The 12866-nt window shown below is 42.5% G+C and overlaps 1 protein-coding gene across 1 annotated transcript; it reads right to left on the minus strand.

The window, feature by feature from the left end:
• Positions 1-10632: 10632 nt before the first annotated feature.
• Positions 10633-10974, minus strand: LOC139830787 (uncharacterized). Its single transcript, XM_071819620.1, has one exon. It carries the CDS (start codon positions 10972-10974, stop codon positions 10633-10635), a length of 342 nt encoding a protein of 113 aa, XP_071675721.1.
• Positions 10975-12866: the final 1892 nt, after the last annotated feature.

Consider the following 12866-nt stretch of genomic DNA (forward strand, 5'->3'; position numbering starts at 1 on the left):
GTCAGCTCCAGCTATAATACTTTCACCCTCGATGATGAATTCAGCAACGACATCATATTTTCTGGCAATGTCGATGCCGATTCTATCCTCCCTGCCCTCAATGGAAGCCTGGACGAAGGATCCGACGATGACTCAATCTCAAGCTGGTTCTCCGAGTCCGTGGGGGTCTACATGCAGGCTCTAGTGGCACCGCTAACAGCGAGATTGCGAATTCTACTCCAAATCCTCTTCAGACGCCCATCTTGACAGACAATGCGGTGGCTCGAGTCTCCATACTAGAGGCGGCTCGCCAATCCTTTGCATCGGAGCAGGAACGCATCGACCTTGAGCGGCAATGCATCGCCAATGAGCGGGCAGCTTTCCAAAGCCGGCAGAAGGAGTTCGATGCTATCTCGAGCTATCGCCAACTAACTTGAACCCAGGGAGCTCTTCGTCCAGGGGAACACTACAACTTGACCAAGCGCCCGTGTCACGACGATAGCAACTGGTGGAACAATCGTGGTGAGCGAAGCACCTAGAGCCGGCGGAGCACCCGGAGCCAGTGGAGCTTCTGTTGCTGGTGGGCAACGGGAGCCAATGGAGCGTCCGAAGCCAGAGGCATCCCAGAGGTGCCCAAAGATCACTTTCCCATGCCAGTGCAAAATATAGTGGCAGCGGCAACCTTGACTCAAGACCCTGAGATCTTGGGTGACGATCCTCAGTCGAACGACCACCGCCGTGCACTGGCGCTCATCAAGACTGTTGTTGTTCTCAAGAAGAACTACCCCTAGCCGACTAATAGGTGATTTCTACGCACGCTTCTATTCCTGTAGACAGTGTTGGGCCTCCAAGAGCAGAGGTTTGTAGAACAGCAGCAAGTTTCCCTTAAGTGAATCACCCAAGGTTTATCGAACTCAGGGAGGTAGAGGTCAAAGATATCCCTCTCAAGCAACCCTGCAATTAAGATACAAGAAGTCTCTTGTGTCCCCAACACACCTAATACACTTATCAGATGTATAGGTGCACTAGTTCGGCGAAGAGATAGTGAAATACAAGTAATATGGATGATTATAAGTAGTAATTGCAATCTGAAATAAAAATGGCAGCAAGCGAACATGTAGCAGAACTTGTTGGAAACGTGTTTCAATGCTTAGAAACAAGGCCTAGGGATCATACTTTCACTAGTGGACATTCTCAACAATGATCACATAATTGAATAAATAAATGCTACTCTCAAACACTCTCTTGTTGGATAACAAACACCATTCATTGTGTAGGGCTGCAAAAGCACACCTCAAGCCGGAGTAAACAAGCTCCACAAAGTCATAAAGGAATCACACACGATGCGCACACTGTCACCATCACACCGTGGAGAGTGAATCCGGAGTTCATATTAAAGTAACCTCTAGATTGCATAATAGACAAGAGTAACATCTATATATTCAACTAGATTACAAAGCTCATGATCACATAAAGATCACACCATGGGAGAGAGAGATGAACCACATAGCTACCGGTAGAGCCCTCAGCCTCGGGGGAGAACTACTCCCTCCTCATCATGGGAGATAGCAACGGCGATGAAGATGGCGATGGAGTCGATGGAGATGGATTCCGGGGGCACTTCCCCGTCCCGGCGGCGTCCCGGAACAGAGACTTCTGTCCCCCGAACTTGGCTTCGTGATGGCGGTGGCTACGTAACTTTTCGTGGCGGAAGACCGATATCTTTAGGGTTTTCGCATCTGGGAGAATATATAGGCGGAAGGGGCAGAGTCGGGGGACGCCCGAGGGGCCCACCCCATATGGCGGCGCGGCCAGGGGTGGGGCCGCGCCCCCCTATGGTGTGGCTGCCTCGTGGCCCCTCTTCATCTCCTCTTCGGTGTTCTGGAAGACTCCGTGGAAAATAAGACCGTGGGCTTTTGTTTCGTCCAATTCCGAGAATATTTCCTGTGTAGGATTTCTGAAACCAAAAACAGCAAAAAACAGGAACTGGTGCTTCGGCATCTTGTTAATAGGTTAGTGCCGGAAAATGCATAAAAATGATATAAAGTGTATATAAAACATGTGAGTATTGTCATAAAATTAGCATGGAACATAAGAAATTATAGATACGTTTGAGACGTATCAAGCATCCCCAAGCTTAGTTCCTACTCGCCCTCGAGTAGGTAAACGATAAAAAGGATAATTTCTGAAGTGACATGCTACCATCATAATCTTGATCAATACTATTGTAAAGCATATGAGATGAATGAAGTGATTTAAAGCAATGGTCTATAGTTTGTTAACAAATAGATAATGACTAAACAACTGAATCATATAGCAAAGACTTTTCATGAATAGTACTTTCAAGACGAGCATCAACAAGTCTTGCATAAGAGTTAACTCATAAAGCAATAGATTCTTAATAGAAGGTTTTGAAGCAACACAAAGGAAGATTTAAGTTTCAGCAGTTGCTTTCAACTTTCAACATGTATATCTCATGGATAATTGTCAACACAAAGTAATATGATGAGTGCAAATAAGCAAGTATGTAAGAATCAATGCACACAGTTGACACAAGTGTTTGCTTCTAAGATAGAAAGAAGTAGGTAAACTGACTCAACATAAAGTAAAAGAAAGGCCCTTCGCAGAGGGAAGCAGGGATTACTCATGTGCTAGAGCTTTTTATTTTGAAAACATGGAAACAATTTTGTCAACGGTAGTAATAATTCATATGTGTTATGCATAAAACCTCCTATAAGTTGCAAGCCTCATGCATCGAATACTAATAGTGCCCGCTTCTTGTCCTAATTAGCTCGGATTTCCATGGATTATCATTGCATTACATATGTTTCAACCAAGTGTCACAAAGGGGTACCTCTATGCCACCTGTACAAAGGTCCAACGAGATAGATCGCATTTGATCTCTCAATTTTGATAGATCTCAACTTGAGGACATCCATACCGGGACAACATAGAAAATAGATAATGGACTCCTCTTTTATGCTTTAAGCATTCAACAACAGATAATATTCTCATAAGAGATTTGAGGATTAATGTCCAAGCTGAAACTTCCACCATGATACATGGCTTTGGTTGGCGGCCCAAAGTTCTTCTCTAACAATATGCATACTCAAACCATTTAACTCATGGCAAATCTCCCTTACTTCAGACAAGACGAACATGCATAGCAACTCACATGATATTCAACAAAAGTGTGACAGGTTGATGGCGTCCCCAGAAACATGGGTACCGCTCAACAAGCAACTTATAAGAACTAAGATACATAAGCGACATATTCTTTACTACAATAGTTTTTTAGGCTACTTTCCCATGAGCTATGTATTGCAAAGACAAGGAATGAATTTTTCAAAGGTAGCACGCAAGCAATTTACTTTGGAATGGTAGAAAAATACCACATAGTAGGTAGTTATGGTGGACACAAATGGCATAGGTTTTGGCTCAAGGTTTTGGATGCACGAGAAGCATTCCCTCTCAGTACATGGCTTGGGCTAGCAAGGTTGTTTGAAGCAAACACAAGTATGAACCGGTACAACAAAACTTACATAAGAACATATTGCAAGCATTATAAGACTCTACACTGTCTTCCTTGTTGCTCAAACACTTTTACCAGAAAATATCTATACTTTACAGAGACCAATCATGCAAACCAAATTTCAACAAGCTCTACGGTAGGTCTCCACTAATAGGTTTAAACTACATGATGCAAGAGCTTAAACATGATCTACTTGAGAGCTCGAAAACAATTGCCAAGTATCAAATTATTCAAGACAATATACCAATTACCACATGAAGCATTTTCTGTTTCCAACCAAATAGCAATAAATGCAGCGGCTTTCAACTTTCGCCATGAACATTAAAAGTAAAACTAAGAACACCAGTGTTCAATATGAAAAAGCGGAGCGTGTCTCTCTCCCACACAAGGAATGCTAGGATCCGAATTGATTCAAACACAAACAAAAATAAAAGCACACAGACGCTCCAAGTAAAGCACATAAGATGTGACGGAATTAAAATATAGTTTCACTAGAGGTGACCTGATAAGTTGTTGATGAAGAAGGGGATGCCTTGGGCATCCCCAAGCTTAGATGCTTGAGTCTTCTTGAAATATGCAGGGATGAACCACGGGGGCATCCCCAAGCTTAGACTTTTCACTCTTCTTGATCATATTATATCATCCTCCTCTCTTGATCCTTGAAAACTTCCTTCACACCAAACTCAAAACAATCTCATTAGAGGGTTAGTGCGTAATAAAAAGTTCACATCTTCAGCAAGGACACAATCATTCCCAACACTTCTGGACATTACCCTAGGTTACTGAAATTTAATGGAGCAAAGAAACCCACTCAAACACAGTAAAAGAGGCAATGCGAAATAAAAGGCAGAATCTGTCAAAACAGAACAGTCCGTAAAGACGAATTTTTTCGAGGCACTTAACTTGCTCAGATGAAAAAGCTCAAATTGAATAAAAGTTGCGTACATATCTGAGGATTACTCACGAATTGTTTCAAGATTTTTAGATTTTCCTACAGAGAGAACAACTCAAATTCGTGACAGCTAAAAATCTGTTCCTGCGCAGAAATCCAAATCTAGTATCAACTTTCTATCAAAGACTTTACTTGGCACAAAAATGAAATAAAAATGATAAGGAGAGGTTGATACAGTAGTAACAACTTCCAAGACACAACAAAACAGTAGCAAAATAAAAACATGGGTTATCTCCCAAGAAGTGCTTTCTTTATAGCCATTAAGATGGGCTCAGTAATTTTAATGATGCTCTCGCAAGAAATAAGAGTTGAAGCAAAAGAGAGCATCAAAAGCAAATAAGAAACACTTTTAAGTCTAACCCACTTCCTATGAAAAGGAATCTTGTAATTAAACAAGTCATGTAAGCATAATGCAATAAGCATAGGAAGATAAAACACGAGTAACTTCAAAATTTTCAGCATGTAGAGAGGTGTTTTAGTACCATGAAAATTTCTACAACCATATTTTCCTCTCTCATAATTATTTTCAGTGGTATCATGAATAAACTCAACAATATAGCTATCACATAAAGCACTCTTATCATGATCCACATGCATAAAAGTATCATTACCCTCCACACAAGCATAATCAATTTTATTAGTAATAGTGGGAGTAAAACTATCACATCCATCATTATAATCATCATAAATTGGAGGCATAGAATAATCATAATGAATTTTATCCTCAATAGTAGATGGACTGAAAATATCACAATCACCATAACGAACTTGAATATGATAGACAAGCTGTATATTAGAGAGATGGTTTTGGGTAATCCCTCCATAACTATGACAAGTTTCATGAGGATAACTGTAATTATAACCCATGTCATAGTATTCTTTATAATAATTGTCAAAGATTGGAGGCATAGTGTCATCATAAGAAATAGAATAGTTATCTTCCAAACTGTGTTCATTTGTAAACATACCATCATTGTTACTAGAAGGAGATGTATCAAACATATAATCATCAGTAGCAAAAGGATTTTCAAACACCTCATTCCCAAGCTTAGAGCTTTCTATATCATCATGGGAAGAAACATGGATAGTACTAATACTATGGCAATTATTAACATCATCATTTTCAGAATTAGTATCCTAGAGATCTTCAATATCAAAAGAAGTGTGCTTTTCCCAATCACGATCACTAATATAAATAACAGGCATAGGTTCATCATCAAGTTCAGAATCATCGAATTCAGAATTATAAGTATCAATTGTAATAGGAGCAACAAGTTTGGGAGAAGATACCATTTCCTCTCTCCTTTTACTCCTCTTCTTCTTCTTCTTCGTTCCCTTCTTCTTCTTCTTCTTCTTTTCCTCTTTAGGAGGGAGAGGCTTGAAAGGAAGCTTCTCCACATAACCTGGTTTATTATTAGAAACAATAGAAGAAACTTGGGAGGATACCTCTCTTTCATTAATAAGAACAAAACACATATTAGTCCTGTCATATTTTGGTAAAGTCCCATCCTTTATAACACTTTGTATGTAGGTGTTGGCATGACAATTATTAACACAATAGAGATAACATCCATGCAACACACTATTCATATCAAGATCACTCATATCTAACAAAGAAATTTTTCTTGATAGCTCTTCACACCCCAAAAATAAAGTAAGTTCATCATGCTGATTAGGAGTGATCATGTTATCACAATATAGACTTGAAGTACTCATTAAATTCGAAATACTATCATCATGACCAGAACATTGAAAATTAAAATGACCCACTTCATAGCAAAGTTCACAAATAAAAGGATGGAGGTCACAAACTTTTTCACCAAGATCATTTAGAGCCTTGTACCACATTCTAGTTTTTTCATTCCTATGATGGATACAATATTCATCTTCGATTTGATTAATTCCACAAGGTCTATGCATTCCACAAAAATTAACATGCTTATAAGAAATAGTATTTTCAGAAGTTTGGGCATGTTTATTGCAATCATTAACAACAATTTCATTTTCCATGCAAGTGTCTTTGAAAGGTTCATGATACACGCCCCAATTTTCTTTAGGAACATTAATATGAGAAGCAAAGGTTCTACAACAATCAACAATAATTTGAGAGTCAAGACCATAATTATCACTAAGCTTTTGAAAACCAGCAGTTTCAATGAAAGACTTAATGCATTCATATTCATAGTTTATACCTGATTCTTTACCTTTGTCGTTCTCCCAATCTTCAGTATTGCTTTGAATTCTTTCAAGAAGATCCCATCTAGCTTCAACCTCCTTGCTTGTGAAAGATCCCTCCAAACAGGCATCTAGATAGTCCTTGTGGTGTCCTGAAAGCCTTGCATAAAAATTATTAATAATAACATTACGGGGCAGCTCATGAATGGGACATTTGAGCATTAGTGACTTCAATCTCCCCCATGCTTGGGAAATACTCTCTCCATCACGAGCATAAAAATTATAAATGTAATTCCTATCAACATGCACTTCATGAGGAGGATAAAATTTAGAATAAAAGAGAGGTACAATTTCCTCCCAACCAATAGATCGACCATTCTTCAGCATCTTATACCATTCCGCAGCTCTGCCCTTCAGAGATATAGAGAATAGCTTCCTCTTAGCTTGGTCCTTTGAAATACCTACACTCTTGAACAACTCGCATAATTCATGTATAAAGATTAAATGATCACTAGGATGGACAGTCCCATCTCCAAAATAGCAATTTTTCATAGCAAGTTCAACAATTTTTGTAGGTATCTTGAAAGGAATACTTTCAGTAGGTGGATTTAAAATATCACAATCATCATTAGAGTTATCGCATATGGGAGATAAAGTATTATCAGAGCAAATTTTCTCCCCTAAAGATGGGAAGCTAAAAAGATCATAAAAACTAGCTTCCCCAAGCTTAGACTTTTCCATAGCATTAGCAGTAATTGCGTTCATACTAATAACATTGCTACTAGCATGCAAATAAGGTTCCATAGGTTTTTTAATTTTCGCATCAAACAATTTATGTCTTAACTCAGGAAAAAGATTAAAAAGCTCACTAAATTTTTTTGTTGTTTTCCATTATGCCTAACTAGTGAAAAATAAAACAAGAAACAAAAAGATGCAATTGCAGAATCTAAAGGAAATAACTTCGAGCACTCACACATCGGCAACAGTGCTAGGAAATAGCTTAGTAGTCGGAGGATGTGAATACCTTTTACCTTACCTCCCCGGCAACGGTGCCAGAAAATAGCTTGATGTCTACGCACGCTTCTATTCCTGTAGACAGTGTTGGGCCTCGAAGAGCAGAGGTTTGTAGAACAGCAGCAAGTTTCCCTTAAGTGAATCACCCAAGGTTTATCGAACTCAGGGAGGTAGAGGTCAAAGATATCCCTCTCAAGCAACCCTGCAATTAAGATACAAGAAGTCTCTTGTGTCCCCAACACACCTAATACACTTGTCAGATGTATAGGTGCACTAGTTCGGCGAAGAGATAGTGAAATACAAGTAATATGGATGATTATAAGTAGTAATTGCAATCTGAAATAAAAATGGCAGCAAGCAAACATGTAGCAGAACTTGTTGGAAACGTGTTTCAATGCTTAGAAACAAGGCCTAGGGATCATACTTTCACTAGTGGACATTCTCAACAATGATCACATAATTGAATAAATAAATGCTACTCTCAAACACTCTTGTTGGATAACAAACACCATTCATTGTGTAGGGCTGCAAAAGCACACCTCAAGCCGGAGTAAACAAGCTCCACAACGTCATAAAGGAATCACACACGATGCGCACACTGTCACCATCACACCGTGGAGAGTGAATCCGGAGTTCATATTAAAGTAACCTCTAGAGTGCATAATAGACAAGAGTAACATCTACATATTCAACTAGATTACAAAGCTCATGATCACATAAAGATCACACCATGGGAGAGAGAGATGAACCACATAGCTACCGGTAGAGCCCTCAGCCTCGGGGGAGAACTACTCCCTCCTCATCATGGGAGACAGCAACGGCGATGAAGATGGCGATGGAGTCGATGGAGATGGATTCCGGGGGCACTTCCCCGTCCCGGCGGCATGCCGGAACAGAGACTTCTGTCCCCCGAACTTGGCTTCGCGATGGCGGCGGCTACGTTACTTTTCGTGGCGGAAGACCGATATCTTTAGGGTTTTCGCATCTGGGAGAATATATAGGCGGAAGGGGCAGAGTCGGGGGACGCCCGAGGGGCCCACCCCATATGGCGGCGCGGCCAGGGGTGGGGCCGCACCCCCCTATGGTGTGGCCGCCTCGTGGCCCCTCTTCGTCTCCTCTTCGGTGTTCTGGAAGACTCCGTGGAAAATAAGACCGTGGGCTTTTGTTTCGTCCAATTCCGAGAATATTTCCTGTGTAGGATTTCTGAAACCAAAAACAGCAGAAAAACAGGAACTGGCGCTTCGGCATCTTGTTAATAGGTTAGTGCCGGAAAATGCATAAAAATGATATAAAGTGTATATAAAACATGTGAGTATTGTCATAAAACTAGCATGAAACATAATAAATTATAGATACGTTTGAGACGTATCAATAGGCTGCACTCGCAACCAATCCATAGTCGGGCCATGATGAGAGGAAAAACACAGGTCACATACAGCAACGCATAAACCGCGATCAACCAGCCGTCTCGAGTAATGCAGGTAGCCACATGGAGCAAGGACAGCCAGCACAAGCCGGTGAGGCACTTGACCTGCGGCACCGTAACGACTCGGCCGACGCAGAGCGTAACTCGGCGCCCGCAGGTGACTTGCGAAATAACCTCAATGATCATTGCGATGATGCTCTATCTAGCAGAAACCAGATTGGACCGAAGTGCTTCGGCCCGAACGTCCTCGTAGCAAAATTCCGAAGAAATTCGAACCTCCCAGAGAAATCAAGAGCTACGATGGCAAAGAGAATCCAAGAAATTGGATGGAAGATTGCCTGATGGCCATGACCATCCAAAACACTGACGAGTTGGTAGACACGTGCTACCTTCCCCCCGTGCTGGCATGCACGGCAAGCACCTGGATCCAAAACCTGCTGGCTAAGAGTATCAACTCATGGCAAGATATGGGAAGGGATTTCTGTCGCGTGTGGGGACGCAGACACCAGGGATGCCTGGCACCCCCTTTTTCATTTGGCAAAGGGTGCGGGGTGCAACGAACTCGATCAATCCAAGCAACACATGGACACACTTGGTTTTTTACCCAGGTTGAGGCCGCGTCAAGCGTAAAACTCTACGTCTTTCTTTTCTTGGATTGACGGAAGGTGGACACTCGATTTACAACGAGGAAGATGATCTCTCGTGGTTGCCGGGGCTCTATGAGGACTTGCTCCTGTGCTACTCGGGCTACTCTCTTTCTCTCTGTGTCTACTCTGAGTGACCAAGTGTCATCCAACTGACCAGCGAACAAATGAAACAACCCTCCAACTTGCCAACCCTTTGCAACTCGCCAGTGGCTCTGCTTGGTGTGGTACGCAACGACCACAACACAGCTGGAAGTTCTCCGATCCAATTCTTGCTACTGCCTTTGAACCTGTCAAAGGTCTTTGTCTTGAGGCCTCGCAGCACTTCCTCGTTTGCACGCTCAACTTGCCCATTGCTTCGGGGGTGAGCCACGGATGCATTGGAGATGTTCGTGCCCAGCTCGTTGTAGTAGGCCTAGAATACGCCGCTGGTGAACTGTGATCCCATATCGATGATGATGCTGTTAGGCACACCGAAACGGCCAAAAATTCCCATGATGAACTTGACAGCGGCTTGAGTGGTGATGGTGAATTTGTTGATGGCGACCAGCAGGTACAGGTAGCCGCCAACTGCCCGTGGTAACTTGCCGATGATGTCCAAGCCCATACCACGAACGGACATGAGAACGGGATGGTCTGTAGTGCTTGTGCATGCTGGTGGATGTTCTTGGCATGGAACTGGCTGGCATCGCAGGTCTTGATGAGGTGCTCTGCGTCAACGAGAGAAGTGGGCCAATAAAAGCCTTGACGGAATGCTTTGCCCACCAAAGCCCACGAAGCGATGTGGCGTGGAGCATATGCCTTCATGGATATCCGCCAGTAGTGCCTAACCTTCCTCCCGTGAGATGCAACGGAGCTTGACTCCACATTCGTGTCGCTGATAGAGGTCCTCGTCTACCAGCACATACGTCTAGGCTTGGCGGGTGACACGCTCGGCTTGCTTATCGTCCTCGGGGAGGGTGTGATCACGCAGGTACTGCAGTATGTCTTCAGCCCATGGGGGAGTAGTTCCTTCGACGAACATGATAGCGTGCTTTCTAGGGATGGGCTCCCTCCTGGGCTGCTCGAGAACTCCTCCTCTCGACGAAGATGTGGGGGCCCCCTGAGTGGAGGTAGAAGGGGTGCCGGCAGCGGGCTTGGGCTTGACGGAGGGCTGAGTGAGGTATTCAACAAATGTCCCCGGAGGAACTGGCTTGCGCTTGGCGGCCAGGTTCGAGAGCTCATCAGCTATGAGGTTCTGCGCGGGGAACATGCTGCATCTAGTGGACCTCCTCCACATACGCCGCCATCTGCAGGCATTCATACTGTTTGTTTACTTGGTTCACCACTAATTGGGAGTCGTCGCGGACCACCAATTGCTTGAGGTCAAGGCCGGCAAGCAAAGCCTTGTATTCTGCTGTTTTGTTTTGTGGAGAGAACTCTGTCGAACCGCATCTGCACGGCGTACTTGAGCTGCTCGTCGGATGGTGACACAATGAGCACGCCAGCTCCTGCACCTTCATATGAGTATGAGCCATCAAAGTACATGATCTAGCGGCCTGCATCTTCATCTCCGGGGAGGCTGGATTGGGATTACTCCCCCGTAACTGGGGCTTCTGTCCATTCAGCTATGAAGTCCGCCAAGGTGGTTCTCTTGATGGCCTTGCTATTGGTGAAATGTAGGTCAAACTCTGATAGCTCGACAGCGCACCAACTACCATGGGGAAACCGATCGGCAATGAATTATACTAGGCGGCGTATGGGCGGAGATCCGATTTGGGTTAGCACAAGAGAGAGACAAGATTTATACAGGTTCGGGCCCAGTGAAACATCATCCGGTAACAGCGCCTACTCCTATTTTGGCTAGATATATTCTCTATTCTCATGATGGTGGTGCAGCCATATGGAGGCCGATGAGGGATTGTGAGAAAGATGTGTTCTCGGTATCTGAGTCCTCCCTACCTCCCTTTATAAAGGTGGAGGGGGTAGGGTTACATGTAGAGTCCTAGTTGATTACAAACTAGTCCTAACTTGTCTTGTACTCCAAGTTGATGACGTATGCGGGCTAGCGCCGGGCACCTGAGTCCTTGGGCTGGGCCTCCCCTGCCGAATGGTCCTCCTTTAGCCTCTATGGGCCTACCTGGGACCCATGGCCTCGTCACCTATGAAAAAACTTCACCACAAAAAACTCTCCCATTCTTTTTCTGCGGGGAGACATTAGTGCCATAGATAATATCCTAACTACTGCCAAGAACTCCAAAACAATTTTGTTTCAAATGTCCAGAAAAGTTGCTCAAGTGGTTAACACCCACAGAATATCTAAAGACCCAAAAAGAATCAAATTGAAGCCCATAAGGGCCACTCTTACAACAAAAGATAGATTCTATTTTGAAAAACAGCCGGAAAACGTATTTGTTTGGGAAACTTAAAAATGTTAAAAAATCTGATTTCTTTGAGCATGCATAGGACTAAAAGATGTTCATACAGTAAATGTTTCATGATTTTAGGAGCTTCCAATAAAATATTTAAAATAAAACAGTGGACAACAATGTGCTGAAAACAACAAATCCAAATAGTTTTGAACATCAATTAAAATCCAAATGGGTAAAACTTGGTACTTTATTTAAAAACCAGAGAGAAAAAATAAATAAAACTTATTTACAAAATAGCAGGGTCCCTTGGTGTGCTCAAACCAATCAGAATAGGTAACAAGTGTAACCTAGGTAGAGAGCAACACAAAACATAAAACCAACAACAACGAAGTCTAACTTTCTTCCCATGCATTAGCATTTAATATTTTACTAAATTAAAGAAAATAGCAGTAGTCCAATGCATATCAGTAGTATGTGCTTGCAATTTTGGAGTTATTTAAAAATAAAGAAGGCACTTATCACCTCCTCTTTCATAATACTTGCAAGCATTGGGAACAAACTTTATAATGTAACCACTAGAAAGATACAACTTTGCAGGTTTTGGCATATAAAGAGGATCATTATATTTATCATGAAAATCATTGGCATGCTTTCCTCTTTCAAAATATTTGCTAGTATTACTTTCAATATTAATATCATGGTTGCAAAAGGAGTTTTGAACTAAACACAGTCACTAGTGCAGAAAAGCCTATTAGTGGCATGGCAATATCGCTATTAGTGGCGTGCGGATGGC

This window comes from Lolium perenne, chromosome 4 (assembly GCF_019359855.2).
Source record: "Lolium perenne isolate Kyuss_39 chromosome 4, Kyuss_2.0, whole genome shotgun sequence".
NCBI classification, from domain to species: domain Eukaryota; kingdom Viridiplantae; phylum Streptophyta; class Magnoliopsida; order Poales; family Poaceae; genus Lolium; species Lolium perenne.